General features: G+C 37.6%; 1 protein-coding gene across 7 annotated transcripts; it reads right to left on the bottom strand.

Moving 5' to 3' along the window:
- Nucleotides 1–595: 595 nt before the first annotated feature.
- Nucleotides 596–11,968, bottom strand: LOC116194921 (phospholipase A-2-activating protein). Of its 7 annotated transcripts, none has more exons than XM_031523840.1 (24): nucleotides 11,817–11,968; nucleotides 11,329–11,666; nucleotides 10,979–11,082; nucleotides 10,502–10,570; nucleotides 9,323–9,383; nucleotides 8,663–8,802; nucleotides 7,608–7,797; nucleotides 7,018–7,079; nucleotides 6,848–6,936; nucleotides 6,115–6,184; nucleotides 5,972–6,031; nucleotides 5,589–5,735; nucleotides 5,455–5,493; nucleotides 5,295–5,332; nucleotides 4,640–4,726; nucleotides 4,092–4,257; nucleotides 3,816–3,893; nucleotides 3,354–3,490; nucleotides 3,112–3,188; nucleotides 2,401–2,470; nucleotides 2,210–2,272; nucleotides 1,708–1,838; nucleotides 1,570–1,628; nucleotides 596–1,081 (listed from the first exon to the last, which is right to left on the bottom strand). In XM_031523840.1, the coding sequence occupies exons 1-23, from the start codon at nucleotides 11,874–11,876 to the stop codon at nucleotides 1,601–1,603; spliced, it is 2,304 nt and encodes a 767-aa protein (XP_031379700.1). In that variant the 5' UTR covers nucleotides 11,877–11,968; the 3' UTR covers nucleotides 596–1,081; nucleotides 1,570–1,600. The 7 variants fall into 7 exon arrangements, with proteins under 7 accessions (XP_031379700.1, XP_031379699.1, XP_031379701.1 ...); XM_031523839.1 differs by having other exon boundaries at nucleotides 596–1,078; XM_031523841.1 differs by having other exon boundaries at nucleotides 596–1,005.
- Between the last annotated feature and the right edge of the window lie 8,345 nt (nucleotides 11,969–20,313).

Genomic DNA, 20,313 nt, shown 5'->3' with positions numbered 1-20,313 from the left:
GTTTGACCTGTAACTGGGAATGTGAATTCTGAGACTTCAGCACGTTCACGGCTTTTGTCCTATCTATTTTTAAGTGGACGGACAGTCATCTCTCTTTCCCACGCTGCCTACCCCCTTCAAGAGCCACTGGAAGGCAATATCACGAATGAATCTTAGGGTGTTGATTGATGACACCGTTGGTTCGTGTGGTCGGTCAATGTCTAACAATCTTCAATCGGGATGTGCTTCGAGGTCGTTACGAAGTTGATTGCTCTACCCAGCAGTGTAGATCCTGTTAATATATGTTGCTCAGTCCCGACTGCCAAAATAAGAGCTGGGCAATGAACCAACCTATGGTATGTGTTGAGTTGCAAATAATTTAGGACTGCAGGCTCCGCCGCCAGGCTCATTAAGGCAAAGAGTTAACCTACAGGTTTGCCTGGTCAGGCCAGTCGTGAACTGGTTAATGCCCCAACATCCGTCGGTGATGAGTAGATACAACTTTGTGACGGGCAAGATTTAGCCTTACCGAGCTTTGGTGCGCTCATTGTAGCTCAACTGCTGCGATGTTATCAACCATTTTCCAGTTTTCATATTTCTTAAAAAACGAGGAAGATAGCGAAGTGAAAAGACTTTCGAATTGCCCTTCACAAGAAAGTCGGAATAGTGACACCTTCAGAAAGGTGATCCCGAAAGCGAAAGCAATAATTAACTAAACCAGGACCACCCTGTCAATACATAAGAGTATGATGCCTCCAACAATAACATCCCAACCCCCAAGCCTTCTTCCTCTGCGATGTTCTACAGCCTTCCCATTCCTTGTCCAAGCTCAAACTTTCCACTAAAGAGTCCCCGGAAACACGACAAAACCAGAAACAACTATTCGTGTACAAATATGTCCGACCAAAACATCCTGGGTACATGCATTGCTTGGTCGATTAAATCATCCTCTTTTGAGTTAGTTAAGTTCACTAACCCCGACCTTCCTGGCTCCCACCAGCAGAGTCAGGAAGCATAGATTATGCCCTGAAATGAGGACACTGGCTGGTTTCAGAACGCAATAGGAAGAATCACTACTTGTTGGAGAGTTTATTGTTGTCTGCTACAACAGATGCAAAAAGGGCAATTAGAGATATAAATTACTTGATCAAGTAGTACTAAAACAGAATTAGACTGCACGAATAGGGATAAAGGATTTTGCAATAACTTGTGGCAAAAGACTTGTAATTTGATATCATAATCATAGCATACTGATCAAACCGAAAGGTTCATCTGGAAGGAAGGCGTGGCATTATGTATATGAAACATTGCTTGGACAGAAGTAAATATAAGATCAATTATTCAGCAAACTCCTTTTTCAATATAATTGGCTCTATATATTCCCATAGAAGTCCGTCCTGAACGACCAGTACCGATTGTAGTTCTAAGTTCCTGGCCTCGACTAACATAATATATAAGATTAAGATGACATTGATCATGCAATGATGGTCAGATTGACAGAGCCGAAAAAATTTGATAAGTATCATCTTTACTTTCAAAAAATGACGAGATTTTATATGCATGGAACAAAGTAGAGGGATAGACATTAACTCCATGACCGTCTATGACCGAATCCATCCCCTCACGTGCTATGGAAGTGCTCAGACTCACTGCACAAATTTAGAACTGTTACTATGAAACTTCCGAGAATTGAGGAGACTGTCTTACTGGGGGCAAATGGGTGATCACCGCTGTCTTATCAAGATTTCAATGTCAGCTCCCACTTCAGCAATCTTGGCTTCTTTAGATGCCTTAGCTGCCTTGGCAATGCTCTCGACATCAAACTCCAGAGCAATTTGTTTCACAAGACCATCAAGCATCTGTACACCAAAAATTATCAGTGATCCATACAAAAAGAATGATCATGCTCTTGAAGGTGTCACACGTCAGCTTCTTACAAGTAGCCCATATTCACCAAATCTTGCCAAATTATATCAAGAGAAAAACAGCTCACTTGTGTTCTTGTTTTAGGACTACATTCATGGGCTTTTGGCAAAATCATATCCGAGAACAAGAGGAGAGAACTTGCATTCTCTTCAGCAAATTTGTACATAACAAGTCAGAATTAAAGAACATTATGTTGGAATTCTGTTTTATGCATATTGTCAAAGGGCAAGATTTCATCAGCCGATGCAGACCGATCAACCAGAGCAAGGTAATGGGACACATACAAGAGACATGCAAAACATACCAGTGTTCCAATGGCTACTAATGCCCGGAATTTGGGATCAACTTCCAGACTTTCTTCAGCAATCTGCAAAAGGACGAGATATCAGAAACAATAAAAACAATACCAATCATGATCTCTTCAATGGATCGAGAAAAAAGATGAGTTCACAGCCAATCAGCACAAACAGTTAATTAGATAAACAGGAGCATCACCTCGAGTGCTGCTGAAAGAACTTGAGATTGACCTTCTTGATCCTTCTTTTCAATCAAGAGAATTGCATAACTGCACAGATCAATGGTTTCTCAACTTAAAACAGATAGAATTTCTGAAACGTTACAATTGCAGACAAGGGAGAAACACATTTATAAGATGCCATGGAGAAGAACCAAACAAAATGGGATGCTCATTTCTGTGCAATATGAAAACGATTTGAACAGCCATTTATTCAAACTAGGAGCGGCTATTACCTTCCACATTTACAGAAAGTATAAATAAAACAAGAAGATATAGACCTAGGGTATATTTCAAAGATCTAAGCACACCATCTCATTGCCACTATCTAGGAGAAATAGAAGATACACAGGGGTAACTTGAAAGAGTGAATTGATGCAGTAAAATAAGGACAAAGGGATAAATGAGTATGATGAATAATGTCTAATTGATTGACACTGCTTACCCTGAAAGTACTAAAGCTAAGCAGGCAAGTAATATCTCTCTTGTTCCTGTCACCTACCAATTTGAAATAATAGAACAAAATCTCTCCTAACAAAAGCATTTTCCTTTGTGCCTTTGTAAAGCAAAACTGACTAAGCTATCAAGTATAGTCTTCCCAAGAAGAACATATGCAGTTAGTCAGCTTGCACTAGATACAAGCAAAATGTGACAGATGTCTGTTCATAATCATTTGTGAGTCACATACTTACTTTAGTACTAAGGTAGAATAAGAGAGTTGTACATTTTTGTTGGAAGATGACGAACAACTTGAATAAGCATCGAGGATCTGCACCATTGAGGCCAAAAAACAATCAGCAAGGTACTTGACTTCCTGCCTCGTATTCAATTCGTCTCATTGCTCTGCATCTCACTGACTCGGGTCCAAATTGCAAATAATGAAAGCCTATTCCCACTAAGATATCAAGATTAACCAAATTTTGGTGGCACTAACCTCACTACGGTGCTTTTGCAACCAGCTATAGTAAGCTGAGCTCTTAAACAAATTGGCCACAGCTCGGATGCTGGTTAAAAGATTCGCAGTAGCTGAAGGATCTACTGTAGCTTTCTTGATTATTTCCATATGTATGTCTGACACAAGAAAAAGGTAAGAACCACAAAGTAAAGACTTAACATCAGTCAGAAGCAAGAAATGTCATAAAGAGAAGACATCCAGTGATATATTATATAACAAAATATAATTATTATTGCACTCTTTTCATTTAGATCCCCTGGATGATTGATTCTCAAAAAGAGCAGCATATTTAGCAACCATTCAAGTCCTTGAGATACTTAACAGAACTAATGGCCTGTTTGGCATGCTCAAAATGAACAGGAACCATGGTTTGTAACATATTAGAAAGACCATGCGTGAAAAATTAATACTGTACTTGAATGAACCGCAAATAGAACGTACCATTTTCATCATTTATATGCTTAAGCAGTGTTGCTGCCCCATCAGGGTGTAGGACAACCATTCTCATAATATCAATAACTGCAGAAAGAAGCAAAATTACATTAAAACATAACTATGAATTTACCTACTATAGCAAATATCAACAAAAGAATATTAAGCTCAAAAGTTCATTCTCTAGAGGACTCCATTTGAGTGGTCTACATACTGCTAGAAGAAACTTCCATTGAGGGGTCCAGAAAGTATCATAGAAGCGCTCATATAAGTTTGGCGACTTACCGGGAAATATCATTGCACTAGGCCATGATCTTAGCATTTTGAGCAACAAAACAATGTCAGCATCAGCAAATTTACTAGTATGGTAATGAGATGTGTCCTTCAAAACTTTAACAATAGCACCTAGTCTTGAAACCTCCAAATCTGTCAAACCAACATTCTTCTTTTCCTCCAAAAAGAAAGCAAGAATCCATCAGTAGAGACTACACATAAGTTTTTAGAATCGCAAAAATAGAATTAATAGGAGTACAAGCAATTATGGCAATATGAATCTACCATCAGCTATAACAATGATGGGGTCTATAATCAATTGAAACAGTTATGCTAAGAAAATACCATCACAAGCATTTTCAGGAGCTAAAAGAAGTTGTTAGAGAGAAGCTGACGAGGAAATATGAATTGATAACCAACATCATCAGCGAAGCCACATATCAAAAGCATGAAATTAAACAGAAAAACAAGCAGTGAAACTCAATGATATCAATAGATATATATCCATTAAGTAAAGCATGAGAGGGTAAACATTAGACTGGAATTTTTATGTAACCTACCTGGTCAGACAGTAGACTGCCGTTAAACTCTGTAACTTTTTTGAGAATGCCATCAAACTGGGCGACATCAAAAACCAGCATGCCTTTCTGGAGACAAAAATGGTTGAATGATATAAATATAGAAAAATACTATAGATTATATCAACAACCATCTTTGTATGAAAGAGGCCACTTATGGTCATTTTCCAGAAGCGAGCCAGAAGAATGACCATAAATTGTCACACCAGAATCAACTGGAGGAGTTAAACGAATATATAAAAGTGATAAGAGATGCATTTTAGTAGTACAAGAAAACAAGGGAGCAAATTCTCTTTAGCTTATCTATAGGAACATAAACAGATATCATTAAGATTATGAGTGATAAAATTTGACATAACGGTATCCCTATCTTACTGATTATTTGCATCATACAAGAAAGAGCTAGATATATACACAAGCCCTTTTCAATATATCTCTTATTAAATGTTGATGCATCCAGGTTATAGGTAAATCAACATAACCTCCAAGCCCCCTACTAGAATTTTCATATTCTTCACATAATTTGAAGATAGAATACCCTCAGCAATTATAGGCATAAGAAACACGTAGGATGGATATCAAACTCCTTCGCCTGTTATCCCAATTCCAAAACCAGAAGGGATCTATGAAATCATACCTTGGGTATATGCTTGAAAGTCGGTTTCATTGACTTGGCTGACAATCAAGAACCAAAGAAGTAAATTTGTTAGTGATGAAGATGAAAGTTGAGATGTTGCTAACAATGCGCATTGAAGATGCATAAAACTATGTGGAGTAAACTTGCTAAAATTGATTACCTGCCACATGTGAGGCCTCACCAGGTATATATGCATTAGCTGAAAAAGAAAAATGTACATATGTGAGAGAGAGGGAGAGGGAGCGGTTGGTCCAACAATTGGTGAACACAGTCCATTTTTTGATTGAAAATTACCGCCAGTATAGGGATCACGAAATGATGAATTCAGAGTAAAGTCCTTTTGCCCAGAATTTGCAAGGATGAACTCCACAATTTGTTGGCGGTAGGAAAGAGGAAGATTCTCCTTTAGAAGCCACTTATCAGCAACATCATATGGATTATCTGGAGAGACGTCAATATTCATTACAACATTTTTTTCAGCAAATAAACTCATTCATGAAGATAGTCATAGTATGGCAAGCACTATTTGATAGAAGCCCATCTCTGTCATATAATACAGTTTTAAGTAACTTCATACTAATATTTATCATGCCACCAAGACAGTGGAATTCACAGTAGACAAACTTAGATAGGAGTTATAGAAGAAATAAGCACGTGAAGGTCAAAAGATAAGCTACCTGATCGATTATAGGGTAACTTACGGATAGGCTCACCATCCCCAATATCAACATCAAAAACTGTGTAATAGAAGATAGAATAGCAATCAGTGCCCTTTCAAGCCTACAAACAGATAGTAAAAGTAGAATAGAAAGATACCAACCATAATCATATTGAACTCCATCAAGTACAGGACGGCTTGTATCCTCAGGTCCATCAACAACCTCACCAATCTGAAAAGGGTCAAAATTGGAAGAATGAGTGCAAATATGCACAAACAAGGAAACTGTGAATTTGTTACAAGGAAAAGCAATTTATATGACTTAAAAATACCATGAGAAAAAGCTATATTATAAAATTCCTGATAACCTAAAAAAGAAATATTAAATCATCCTTGGTGAGCATGCACACATATAAAGAAAAAAAGTACTCAAATGTGCAGAAGAGTGATTTGATAATGTTACAACTTTGACATGCCCCGGAGCACAAATGCAGTAATATAGTGCTTCGTATGAACATTGTTACCATGGTGTCCATGATGGTAATATTTCTAACTTGAACTTCTAGTGCCACTTTTTTAAGGATATCTACATATATCTTGGCATAAATATATTCTCTGGCTCAGTAAATTTATCCCCTAGTAAAAACACCAGTTACATGTTCCATATTTTCCATTCCATTTTCTTTGGGAAAAGACGAGACCACATCTACACTAAGGTCAAGATTTACAGCTTGCTTCCGGGCAAGAAAAAGAGGAGGTAGAAAAAGAATCCAACTATCTATGAAGTGATTATATGTGGTAAAAACATATCTATAATTGGGAAATTATTAACATAAACCAACAGCACAAGGAAACCAAGCAGTAATAAAGAAACATTATGCGTAAATGACAATACTTTATCCCACTTCTGTTCCCTCATGTTCCAAGTATATGCCACGCCATTATCACCTTCTCTTATCACTTTAGTCTGGCCATCACTTGTTCCTGAAAAATGTCCGGTGAGTAAGAGAGCTGGAAGAATATGCTATGATCAATTTAAAACCCCACCATTATCAATTTACGTACCTGGAGCACGTAAAGCCTCCAAACCAGGCAAATCTTCTAGCTTTAATCCTCCAACCCTCTTCCTAATAGAGACAATACAGCAAATAGATGTAAATGGAGTAGAACAGAAGGTTTGATGGGATGATCAAACGAGTTAGCCTTTAGCTTCGGCACAGTGAATTTCACCTCCACCCCTGGCCTGGGCCTTTAGTTTACATCACCAACTTTTACTAAATTGAAGGCCATCCTTTTAATAACAGTCAGATGATAATAGGCATTGGAGCAGGCTATCTTAGTGAAGACACATCTACTGGAGGAATAGTACTAATTATTGTCTACTGGAGGAATAGTACTAATTATTGAATTTCACCAGTAATAGCCAACATGGACAATAGAATTCATACTCAGTGAAAACTACAGCATGCAAAAACTTGTATTTCAAAAAAATTGACTCGCTCTAAAAAAGAGAGAAAAAGAGATAGCCTTCTCTGTTTATATCTTTGAATAACCTAAAGCGGAAAAAGAATATGGAAGAAAAGAAACGTGAACTAAAACGACGCAGTCTTATTTTATTCCTGTCCTTTCCAATTCTAGAATCTAGATAACCCTACCTGCTGAGCTTGTAAGCAGACAACTGTAAAGAAAAAGACTCAAGGTCAAGTGGATCCGCAATCTTATCCTGTTGAGTTGTCCAGATACGCACAACCCCATCAGAGCAAGCGGTCACGATGTCCCCATCTTCCAAGAATTTGGCATCCCAGACACAACCAGGATGCTCAAGGCTCTGAACACACGCTCCATCTACAAAATAATTGATCCCAGTTTAAGTCAGATGCCATGGAGTACCACTTATACCATACTCTGCCTCAAGGACCAAATATCTTGGGGTTTTTCCACAAGAACTGGCTCTATATAGGGGCTATTGACCATTGCTTGGAAACACTATATATCACACTTCTTGGCGGAAAAACTCAACGTGCTCACAACAAGGCCATATGCTCCTGAAGCTTCCAATATAACTTTCAAGAGATGCTTTCAAACAATAGCACGCTTGATGAACCTCCGGGAAAATACATGTTAAAGCGTCATCAAGTTAAAGTAGTAGCCGACAGTTACAGCAAACAGAGTATGAGATAGAACTGCATATTAAAAAACCTAAACAAAATTCATCACATCACAAAGCAAGATATCAGTAGTAGATCAGCTATTATCACTAAGTAGGGCTACTAAAGAGATGCTTTCTACATGGCATTATATGTTGTGAGAGGTTGTGATCTCTGATTGAATACATTCGTTTTTAATAGCTTTTTCTGTTATGAAGTGATTTATTTTCTTGGGTGTACAAATGGAAACTATATACACCATAAGTCACAGACTGAACAAATACTATTGGATCAGCAACAATTCAGAAAAGAATGCAGCTAGTGATAAAGCAGCAAAGAAGCAAGCTCTAAAGACTAATCAGGCGGTAACATATTACTTTTTAAACAGCACGCGCTTGATGTCCCCTACAGATGTTCGTTGTTATTAAATCATGTTGAAAAGTAGATATACAGTTGGGGCACTATGAGATGTTAAAGCACCGAGAAATAGAAGAAAAGAAACAATATTCCCATAACAAAGGCAAAAAATAAATAATTAAAAAAAAAGGAACTATAAATCTCACCTTTCCATATTTTTGCAGAACAATCTTCACTGCTGCTTACTACAAGTCCAGAGGCATGTGAATCTACTGAATAGACAATGGAAGAATGGCCAACCATTTCCATCAAAACTTGACCTGTTACTGCCCATAACCTGATAGATCTGTTGCAAGAGAAGAAACCATTAACATGAGATGAGAGAATATTAATGCATAGATGGTGAACAGAAAGCAGCAGAGACCACTAAAATAAGAAAGGTCAGGAGGGCAATGACAGATACTGCGGACAGAGATATAATATTCAGTGGCAGCTAACAGACCACTAGAAAAGGGAATTCCCATGCAATGATAACTTCTAACCAAACAGCACACTGACAGGAAACTCAGAAAGGAGCCATTTGGCACAGTAACATTCTCCAGGACAAGGGCATACGGTTTTCCATTTAAAGATGAACCACTCAGAAAAAGAGATTTCAAAGTTGTAAGGCCAAAAAAATTTAGTACGCAGATTTTCACATTATATTTCCATCGGATTGATATCCAAGAAGATGATACTTTCCCAGTGAAAGGGGATAGAACAAAATTCTAAGTGCAGCTATTACCAAGAATGATACTAGTTCCTGTATATAGGAGAATATACTGAAACAAAAATATGTAAATAACTACCACGAAGTAACGACCTACCCATCGTGTGATGCAGAAAGAATTCCCAAGTCTGGCATCACAGCCAAGCCTCTCACAGTATCTGCACCAACACTTTCAGTAGTGAGATAAAATCAAATTTCATTATGGCAAAAGCAAAAAGAGAAATAGTAGATAGCTACTAATTTAATGAAACTTCTCCAGGCTAAAATCGATAGAGTAATGCAGATTCTACTGTGTGAAGCACCTAGCATTGGCAACTGACACTTGAAAAGAGAAAAAAAAATGATAATTTTCTGGATCCCTTTTTGATGAAATTTACTAATTCAGAAAATCACAAGTACATGTGCAAATGCTGCAAAAATTAATGCCAAACGAACTCCCTCGGAAACCAATTTCACATCACCTTTACCCCATCCAAGCACTCACAGTACTCAATGTTAAGGTCCACTAAAACATAATTCCACAACATAATATATCCCTACTTCCTATTCCTTGCTTATAAACCACCCCCAAAAGTTCAAAAAGGTTGAAGAGGAGTGAAGATTAATCAACTTTCTAATTCAGGTTCACTTTGCCCCACTCTATGGGTTCAACGCAATAATGCATGGAATGTCGTCTGCACAAGTTGCTGATATTTTAAAATCTTAACTTTCCCTTCGGCTTCAGTTCATCAAACTGTGAAAAAAACTATAGTTTAAGTTGGTCAAGAATAATATTCCACAATTGGGTATAAATAATCATCATGAACACCAGTACGACGGTCCAATCCCATGGCATAAATGCAGATCTAATGCACGTTCCTTAATTGATACATGCAAACTAAGAAGGCTATGACACAAGCTTGAAGTATGCGTGATTGAAACCAACATATTAATAAAAAGATCTGATGTAAACATGGTCTAAGCAAATAATAAGTGTGTCAACGGCCAACTGTACAGTCTGCACAGTATATCCCCAATGCTTCAGCTTTAGAAAACTAAGAATGTGTGAATATCAGTTATCCTTTCAAAATTATGCTTAAGAGAATTCCCATGAATAACAGTCTGATTTACCAAGTACTAATCTAGCAAGATATTTTTGAGGCTGATGCCAAACCAGTATGAAGCTTGACCATTTTGTCATTTCAATTCGATCTAGATAAGAAGATAACCTATAAGTTGACTACGGTTTTTCAAAATAAACAGAATACTGGAGAGGCAGAGAAGCGGATGGCTGAACCTGTGTGCCCAGTAAAAGTATGAGCGCAAGTCTTTCCTCTCCAAAGCTTTAACGTCTGATCACTTGATCCTGAATTGAGAAACATTAGTCAATGCACTGATAAGAAATTCAACCAATAACTATAAGCACCAACTGCAAGTTGGCCATTAGCGGGGTTGACTGTGGATGAAAAAACAAAAAAAGTTCTAAGCTGATGATCACAAACATTGTCCTCGTAAACCAGTGCAATGCAAATTCAATGCTACCAAACCAATTTCTTTTCTCAATCATAACTTTTAGAAATTGCGAGTCAACGTGATGAGATTTTGGTCCAACATCTGATCTTACATAAAGCGAAGAAAAAGGGACAAAATATACTTCACAAACATAGAAAAGTTCAGCATAGAAAGAATTTTGCAATAAATGAAAAAAAAAATCCCATTGGAGACCTAGATCTATAACAGAAGGCTTCAGCTATAAAGGGCTCGGGGCCCTTACCTGTAACAAGCTCTCCTGATGGCAACTTTATAACAGCTTGTATCGGGCCATCATGAGCCTGCCAAGACTCAATAGATCTCCCATCCCTCCACCGTCTCAATGTACTGCCATGAAATGGTATCATCCAAGGCTTGGGCACAAAGCACACATACAATACATATATAGCCCATTACACATAGCTTGAGGTCCAAATATGTTGTATCTTTTTGCTTGGATTACTATATATATGCCAGTTACAAACAGCTCAAGAGAAGACCAAGGAACATCCTGGAATGATAATGAATGGCTAAGCATGCGTTCAGATGCTATTAAAGATTGAGACATCACTAAGCACTGGTTGAATGACTCACCAGTCAACCGAAGACGACACGATGTTGCCATTATCATCCAACACGACGCCAGTCACTTGGGACTGGTGGCCCCTCAAAGTCTGGACTTTCTCGCCGGTCCTCAAGTCCCAGACCAGAATAAGAGTGTCCATGCCGCCCGATACAATCCCACCTTCGGGGTGCTGGTCGTTCGGTGGAACCCACGCCAAGGGCCCCACGAAGCTCGTGTGGCCCAGCAGGATCCTCGCCGACTCATACTTCCGCCGATCAGAAGCGCTCAACGACCACACCCGCACCGTCCGGTCCCTGGAGGACGTTGCTATGGTATCCCGACCACCACAGACGCATATTCCCCTAACCTGGCCACCAGTAACAAAAATTGCAACATAAATCCATCAAATTCTGCACCTTTTGGTGCTCATCATTCACTGGGGACTTCACATTGGCCAATTAAACGCGCAATTGCCGGGAAAGCCGAGCCAGAACAGATTGATGAAGCGAAAACTTACGTCGTCTTCGTGGCCGCGGAGCTCGCAGCGGAGCCGGTACTCCTTGTGATCGATTTCCATGGCTACAAGTCTGAGAGTATGACTTAGGGGAGACGAAAGGGAAAGGGTCAGTGCCGTGCCAAGGTTATCCCGGCACGATGACACTAGCGGGCCGGCATTACACAACATGATAACTTGATGGGCCCGGCCCAACATAGTACAAAATGCTTAACGGGCTGCTTAACCAGGCCCGCAAGCACGATAAATAAAAACAATTATCGTGTTTGTCATTGAGCTAAATGGCTCGATAGACTGACGATGCTAATGTTTAGCACAAACTGACTCGAAAGCACGGTAAAGAAAAACCAAGAAAAAAATAATAATGATCAAATTGAAACCAATTTTGAGGACAAACTAAAAGAGGCGGAACTCCTAACTCACTTGGAAATTAGTAATTATGACTCGATAACTGAATTGGAGAGTGTTACATTTAGTAATTATAACTTCTCTTTTTCTTTTTTCTTTTTTTCTTTTGTTTTCCTTTTTGCACTCTCTCTTTTATCTTCTTGGGCCTTATCTTTTCGTGTCGTGTTGGGCCCAAAAATTTTTAGCCCGGCATGGCAAGATACATTTTCGAGCTCTATTAGGCCGGCACGATGCAATAAGGGTTGGCCCAAGGATAATTTTATCATGTTGTTACTGAGCTAAATGGCACGATAGACTCACGATTGCCATAATAGCACAAACTGACTCGAAAGCACGGAAAGAAAAACCAGTAAAGAAAAAAATGACCAAATTGAAACCAATTTTGAGGACAAACTCAAAGAGAAGGAACTTTGGACTCTGGAGAGGGGGATTTTGAGATTTTCACTTGGAAATTTAGTAATTAGGACTCGAAAACTGAATTAATGAGTGCTGCATTTACTAATTATAACTTCTTCCCTTCTTTTTTTTTTTTGGCACTCTCTCTTTTATTTTCTCGAGCCTTATCTTATCGCGTCATGCCAGACATGGCAAGATACATTTTCAAGCTCTATCAGGCCGGCATGATACGATAAGGGTTGGCCCAAGCATAGTTCTATCACAATTTTCATTATACTTTTCTCAATTAATCTTTTGTAGATTTTTTTCCATAAGCAATGTTGATCTATCACCACACGCACATTCACTAGTGAAATGAACTCCGCGCATTTCTTTAATCTCCCGTTAAGCTCCTTGTTTTCAATTTTGCATTGTGAAACTTTTTTTTAATATGTATATATATATATATATATATATATGAATATTCATTTGACATCCATACATACATATTCATTTGAATTTTGCAACATGAGGAGTGACCGACCGTGAGTACGCATATGATGATCGATCGCTTGCTGACCCACTTTTGATGAGTACTAAGTTTACTCATGAATATACATTGAGATGCACTTAGGGCGGAGCCATTGTGTTGGTAGGGGGGCAATTGCCCTCCATGAGATTCTCCCAAATCCCAATAATGTTATATATTATTACTATAAAAATGTATTTATATTCCATAATTAATATAAATTCCCCCTCAAAATATTATAAAATATGCATTTGTCAAAGTATTTGTCTCCCTTACATGCGATTCCGAAAAAACAAAATGAATTGGCCTGCTGCCATATGGATCCCAAGCCCATTATATAAGCCCACCATGTATTAAAAGATTCCCCTTATTAAAAAAATCAATTTTAAGTGACTTTTTCCTTTGCTTGAGCGGGAAGGGAAGACAGAGAGACAAGACAAGAGGCTAAAGTAAAAGAGACCCAGCCACAGAAGTTTTGCGACATAACCAAACTTGAAAGGCTGGAACTGGAAGCCTGGAATGGCGACAGAGAGATACAGATAAAGAACGCCACTAAAGAGGAGGGAATGAGGGAAAGATCGGCTTGCCAGCGGAGTAGTAAACTATAATCTTCTTCGTGTCCTCTCCTTCATTTGTAAATACAAGTCTATTATGTATAATCTCCGCTTCTCTCAATTCTCATACCTCTCTAACCCCATGATCACTGCTCTAGAGCTTTCTTTTAGGTCATGTGTTTGCATTTCTATCTAATTCATCGAAAATTCCTTGAGCTACCGGTGCTTGAAATTGATTGGACAACTTGTTTTATTCTTGTGTAAATATCTAGAGGGTATAAGAGTAAAGATTGAATTTTTTTGGGTGCTCTATTTAGATTGAATTTTTTTCTTGTGTAGATATGGATAAGTATCTCATAAAGAAGAAATCAACCATAGAAGAAACATTAATAACCAGAGCGAATAATGATTGCTCAAAAAGAATACATGTGGAAATCAATTTGGAAGATCTCCCTTCGGATCCTGGGGTAAGGAAGAAAATTTATGATTATCATCCTAATGATAGTGATAGAATTAGAAGGCATTATTTGCAATAAGGTCCATGTCAACCAAAAGGACACGATTTTGCCCAGAAGAAATTCAGGAATATATTCTAGCGCTTTATTCCAAAATGGTTTGAGAAGCATAAAAATTGGCTAGAATATAGTATTGTGAAAGATGCCTCATTTTGTTTGTGTTGCTATCTTTATAGGTCGGACATTGGAGTGCAAGCAAGTGGTAAAGTATTTGTGTTGGAAGGATATACAAATTGGAATAAAAAAAAATTCAATGAGCATGTTGAACGTCCGGATAGTGTCCATAACAAAGCTCGGAGAAGATGCGAAGATTTGATGAATCAACAACAACATATCCGATTTGCTTTTGAGAAGCAATCAGAACAAGCACGTAAAGATTGTCGGCTTTGCCTGATTGCTTCCCTTGACCGCATTCATTTTCTTCTATCTCAGGGCTTGGCATTTCGTGGCCACAATGAAATAGAAGAATCGCATAATCAAGGCAACTTTTTTCAGTTCCTCTATTTTCTTGTTAGTTACAACGATGCTATAAAAATGTTGTCTTGAATTATGCTCCATGAAATATTAAGATGATATCCCCCGATATTCAGAAGGATCTTATCCGTGCTTGCGCTATGGAGACCACTAATGCTATTGTTTATGAGCTAGGGGATGAATTCTTTGCTATTTTACTTGATGAATCTCATGATGTTTCAGTCAATGAACAAATAGCGGTTGCTCTAAGATTTGTCAATTCAGAAGGATGTGTTATTGAGTGTTTTCTTGGCACTGTTCATGTTAGTGACACCACTACTTCCTCACTAAAAGATGCTATTTTGCTTCTTTTTTTGAAGCATAATATGAGCTTGTCTAAAGTGCAGGGACAAGGCAATGATGGGGCAAGTAACATGCGAGGGGAATTTAATGGACTCAAAACTTTGATCATGCGAGAGAATTCTTCTGCTCATTATGTTCATTGTTTTGCTCATCAACTTCAACTAGCTCTTGTTGCCGTGCAAAAAAAAACCGCAAGTTGCTACATTTTTCAACTCAATGGCTAATATAACTACTCTTGTTGGAGCTTCATACAAACATAGAGATCTTCGAGAGAGAAGCAACAAAACAGTCTTAGAAGCATTTGAAATTGGTGAATTCTCAATGGGTAAGGGTCCAAATCAAGAGAGAAGTCTTCAAAGAGGATGTAATACATGTTGAGGATCTCATTATATGTCATTGATAAGTTTGACTGTCATGTTCTCATTGGTTATGGAAGTTCTCCAAATCATTGAGAAAGATGGCTCAACTGCAGATCAAAGAGGCGAAGCATTTTCCTTATTGAGTGTTATGCCAACTTTTGAATTTGTGCTCATCTTGCACATGATGAAAACTATTTTGGGAATCGCGAATGAGTTGTCTCTAGCATTGCAAAGGAAAGATCAAGATATTGTGAATGCCATCATTTTGATTGAAGTGGCAAAGTAACATTTGCAAGATATGCGAGATGAAGGATGTGACTCTTTGATGAGTGAAGTATATATATTTTCTAACGGAAATGACATTGATATCATAAATATGAATGAAATGTAGTGACTCCAGGACGATCGCGGCGGAAAGGTGAACTCTTGACAAACTTGAGTTATTTCCGGTTTGAGCTTTTTAAAAATGTGATTGATTGGCAACTTCAAGAACTCAACAGTCACTTCAATGAGGTGAGCACGAATTTGCTTTTTTGTGTGGCTTGTTTAAGCCCAAATGATTCTTTTGCCTCTTTTGATAAGTCAAAATTGATTCAACTTGCTATCTTTTATCTTTCGAAGTTCTTTGAGGTTGATATTAAGTTGCTTGAAAATCAACTTAAGACTTACATTCTTGATACGAGATCTCATGAAGAGTTCTTAAACATAGAAAGTATCATAGATCTTTCTCAGAAGTTGGTTGCCACAAGAAGACATATTGCTTATCAATTAGTTTACTTATGAAGTTGGCATTGATATTACCAGTTGCTACTGTATCGGTGGAGGGAATTTTTTCAGCGATGAAAATTGTGAAGAACCGCCTCCGTAATAAGATGGGAAATTCTTGGATGAACGATTATTTGTTTCTTATATTGAGAAAGATATTTTTTGTAACATTGACAATGAAAGAATCTTGAATAGCTTTCAAGTTATGAGACCTCAAAAGGGACATTTGTAATTATTTAGCTTTTAACTCAATGAACTTCATATATCTCTATCGTTAATATACATTTGATATAGTTTCATATATACGTCTATTTTCATTTTATATTTTTCCCTCGGAAATAATTTCCTGGCTTCGCCCTTGGATGCACTACCCAAGAAAGCTCTTCTTTCTCCTAGTCTTGAGAGAAAACACTTCAAAAACTTTTGGCCTTTAGTGATGTTAATATATACATATACATATATATATGACATTAATATGGTATTGCTGGTAGCTTGCTAGCTGTAGATATAACTCCTATAGTGATCTCCCTCCCTCCCACTTTCACTCTTTGGGTATGGGTTGTGAGTCTTTGAACGAACTAGTCTCGAAACCTGCACAAGCGCTAATGGTTGTTCAATTTTTTAACAATCCGGCAAATTACAATTCCAATAAGAATATTTTGCGGACTTATTTAATCATGTTCGAGTCATACAAAACATGAACTTAAGAATCGATTATGCATGATTTACCGTGTATGTGATCATGATAAAAAAAAGAATATAAATTTACTTTTTATAATTATTTTTATCTCGAATTTTTAACAATCTGCTAAAATACAATTCGGTTATCAATATCTTTACAGACTAATTAAAGCATGTTCAAATCATATAAAACATGAATTAAGAATTGGTTATGGGTGATTTACCTCTATAATTATGAACAAAAAACAATGAAATTTACTTTTTATAATTATTTTTATCAAATTTTAGTAGGAAAATGCAAAATTAATTATTAATTGTGAAAATTTATATCCATATTAGATAACGGTTTGGAGAGTCAATCAATGAAAATGCCTGAAAACCCTATGTGGAAGGCTCTCGTAAATTGAATGAAGGTCCTCACTCGCGGAAGTCTACTTTAGTTATATATACAAGAAAATAAAAAAGAAGAAAAAAAGTCATAATAGTGTTATATGATTTTCTCATAAAATGACTTGAGACCAACTTTGCTATACTATATGAATTTTACCATAAAAAAGTGATGAAGATACTTATCCAAAAATGATGAAGAAAATTGTATATAGAGTCATTTATTGTTTTAGATATACGAAATTCAAGTACTCCTTACATAGGAAAAAGTGATATTAATACTTACATTAAAAACTATACTGAAAAGGGAAGAATATAAAAGGAAAAGAAATCCAAAATTATAAAATATAAAAAGGAAAAGAATAATAAAAATATGAAAAGTTGAATGGAAAGTTTTGAACACAAGATAATAGGCACAATTAACCATATCCTACCAATACAACACTGTGCATCTCTCACTTTCTTTTTATATATTTTTGGGGCCTAAAAACTAAAAGCATGAATATGAAGAGTACATTATTTAGAGGCTCCTAAACTTGTGAATTGCTAATATGACATAATATTATTACACAAATTAAGGCTTTCTATTGCACGATATTGGAGAGGCTAAATTAAATACCTATAACATATTTGCTAATATACTTTCACTGTTGGGTGGGCAAGTATAATTTAATTAGTTTGGGTTGGGCCTTTAGTAGGCTATGACAATTGCCTCGCCTCGATAACATCCTTGTCCCCAAGGATGAAAGTCCGGGAACTATTTTTGGATGAAGGACCAATCTTCCCACATTACGTCTTTTGGCCCGAGATTGGCACAATGGACCAACATCCGGCTAACAACTCGATTACGAAACTTGAAAGAGCGATGGTTAAGGATGGCGATCAGTCGGACTTCAAAGTTCCCCTATGCATCAATAGAAAGAGGAACCTTAACTTGAGAGTGGCGACGCCCAATCTGCTTCTTAAGGAGAGACACATGGAAGACAAGATGAATTCAAGCATCGACTGGCAGCTCGAGATTGTAGGCCGCCTCACCAATTCTCTCACAATCTTATAAAGTCCATAATACTTTGCAGCGAGCTTCAAGTTGCGACGGAGAGAAATGGTTGATTGTCAATATGGTTGTAATTTGAGGAATACCCGGTCACCAATCTCAAAAGGTTACCGACTCGTGATTCGTGAAGGTTTACACCTATTTTTCGTAATTCATGAAGATTGCTGAGTAGTGATGTGTAATCGATAATTTCGATAGTTTTCTTGGATTTTGGAAGTATGCTGGTTCAGTTTGGAGAAACGAGCCGCGAATATCCTAGCACGGGCTAGGTCGGATTAAAGTCCAAATGATGGAAGAAGGCCTAAACTAAAGAGGTTTTGGCCCAAGATGGAAGGCCCAACATGGAGCCCATTAAGAGAAAAGCCATATTGGTGGGTGGAGAATATGTGCATGGGCGAGAGATTTTTACAAAAGGTGGTGGAAGAAGAAATTATAAGTGGCAGCTGATATCTTGGTGATCAAGCACATGATATTTTCGTGTTATATTTGATTTTAGGAAGTCAAATAAACTAAATATTTCTCTAATATTGTTTGATATTCTATCTTTTAGGCAATTTAAGTAGGCTAGGAGTCAATTTCCTATTTGGGCATTATCTCAATATCGTATATTGTGGTGTATCCAATTTAGAGAGATTCTCTAGGGTTTCATTGTACACGCCTATAAATACGTCTGTAGAATTTCCCCTTGGCATTACTATCAATCGCACTATACTTATTCTATCTTTTCTTTTTAGCACTTTACCTTTGTCGCACTTATATTATTGCACCTTCAATATCTACCTTTCTAGCACTTTCAATACCATGCACCTTTAATTCCTCGCAACCGCCGATCATTCGACACCTATCTCTCTACTCCTTTTTGAGCTTCTTGGCAACGAGCAGGTTTCAACCCGAGCTTAGGTTTCCAGACCTAGGTGCGATTTCTCTCGTTTTTACGAAGCTGAGATTCAGCACTGCGAATCTTCTAGGGTTTAGTCTCCAACACGAGTTCAACCTCCGGTGCAAACTCAGCTTCAGCCATCGGTGCAATAAGCATCACCTCTACCTCAAGTTCAATTTCAGCCACATTCGTCGACATTGATAAGTTGCTCAGTGCTGCCATCGAGTTGCTCTTCATCGTCAACATCGCGAATGTCTTTGATTGAGGAAGGAATACATGACTGGATTGAGAAATGTGGCGTCAGAAGTATAATTTAGATCAAATTGCGGCTAAAGCTTAACAAGCACCTTCGTCAACATCCTTAGCCTTCTATGCCGGCTCATCTTCCAGCATCAGCTCAACCTTCGTCAACATCTCAACCTTCGATGCGAGCTCCATCAACTCCATCATCACCGCCGTCTTCACCGAAAGAAGAAGCTGATCTGGACTTTCTTGTTCAGGGGGTGGGGTGGATCAGCTAACTCAACCATTAATGGAGTTAGCAATCGAATCATGTCTTCCATGACAAGTTGATTCGGCTAAACACTTAGACGATGATGGTAAGTCAATTTCACCTTAGCCACCACATAAGGAACATCCAATTAAAGAGTAATAATTTTTATAAGGGGTTTTTACTCTAAATAACCCATGATTTACCCGTTTTGTTAAATCTATCATATGTTTTTTTTGTCAAATATATCTCATGGCTTACTTTTTGCATCAAATCTATCACAGCATTATCTTTTCCGTCGACATCTAACGGTCGTGCTGACGTGGCACGTGGAGAGATAGTGGGCCCCACTTGCCACGTGGGCGCCACGTCGGTATGGTCGTTAGATGTCGACGGAAAAGATAACGGCGGAATAGATTTGAAACAAAATGTAAACCATGGGCCATTTTAGGTAAAACCCCCATTTTATAATAATTTTCGTAACTAGATATTTAAAATAGAGAGGAAAAATGGACAAATGGAAATAAATCATGCGTTGATTAAGAAAGGAAGATATGAAAATCGAGTGAGTAAAGTGTTTAATCCATATGAATTAGAGTAATTAATATGTTATAGAGCATTTTATATTTCTACCTGAAAAAATATATATCTATACTAATATATAAGTGAGAGAACTCTTTTTTTAGT

This window comes from Punica granatum, chromosome 2 (assembly GCF_007655135.1).
Source record: "Punica granatum isolate Tunisia-2019 chromosome 2, ASM765513v2, whole genome shotgun sequence".
NCBI lineage: Eukaryota > Viridiplantae > Streptophyta > Magnoliopsida > Myrtales > Lythraceae > Punica > Punica granatum.
The sequence above is the reverse complement of the archived record's forward strand: the minus strand, read 5'-3'. Positions and strand labels throughout refer to the sequence as shown.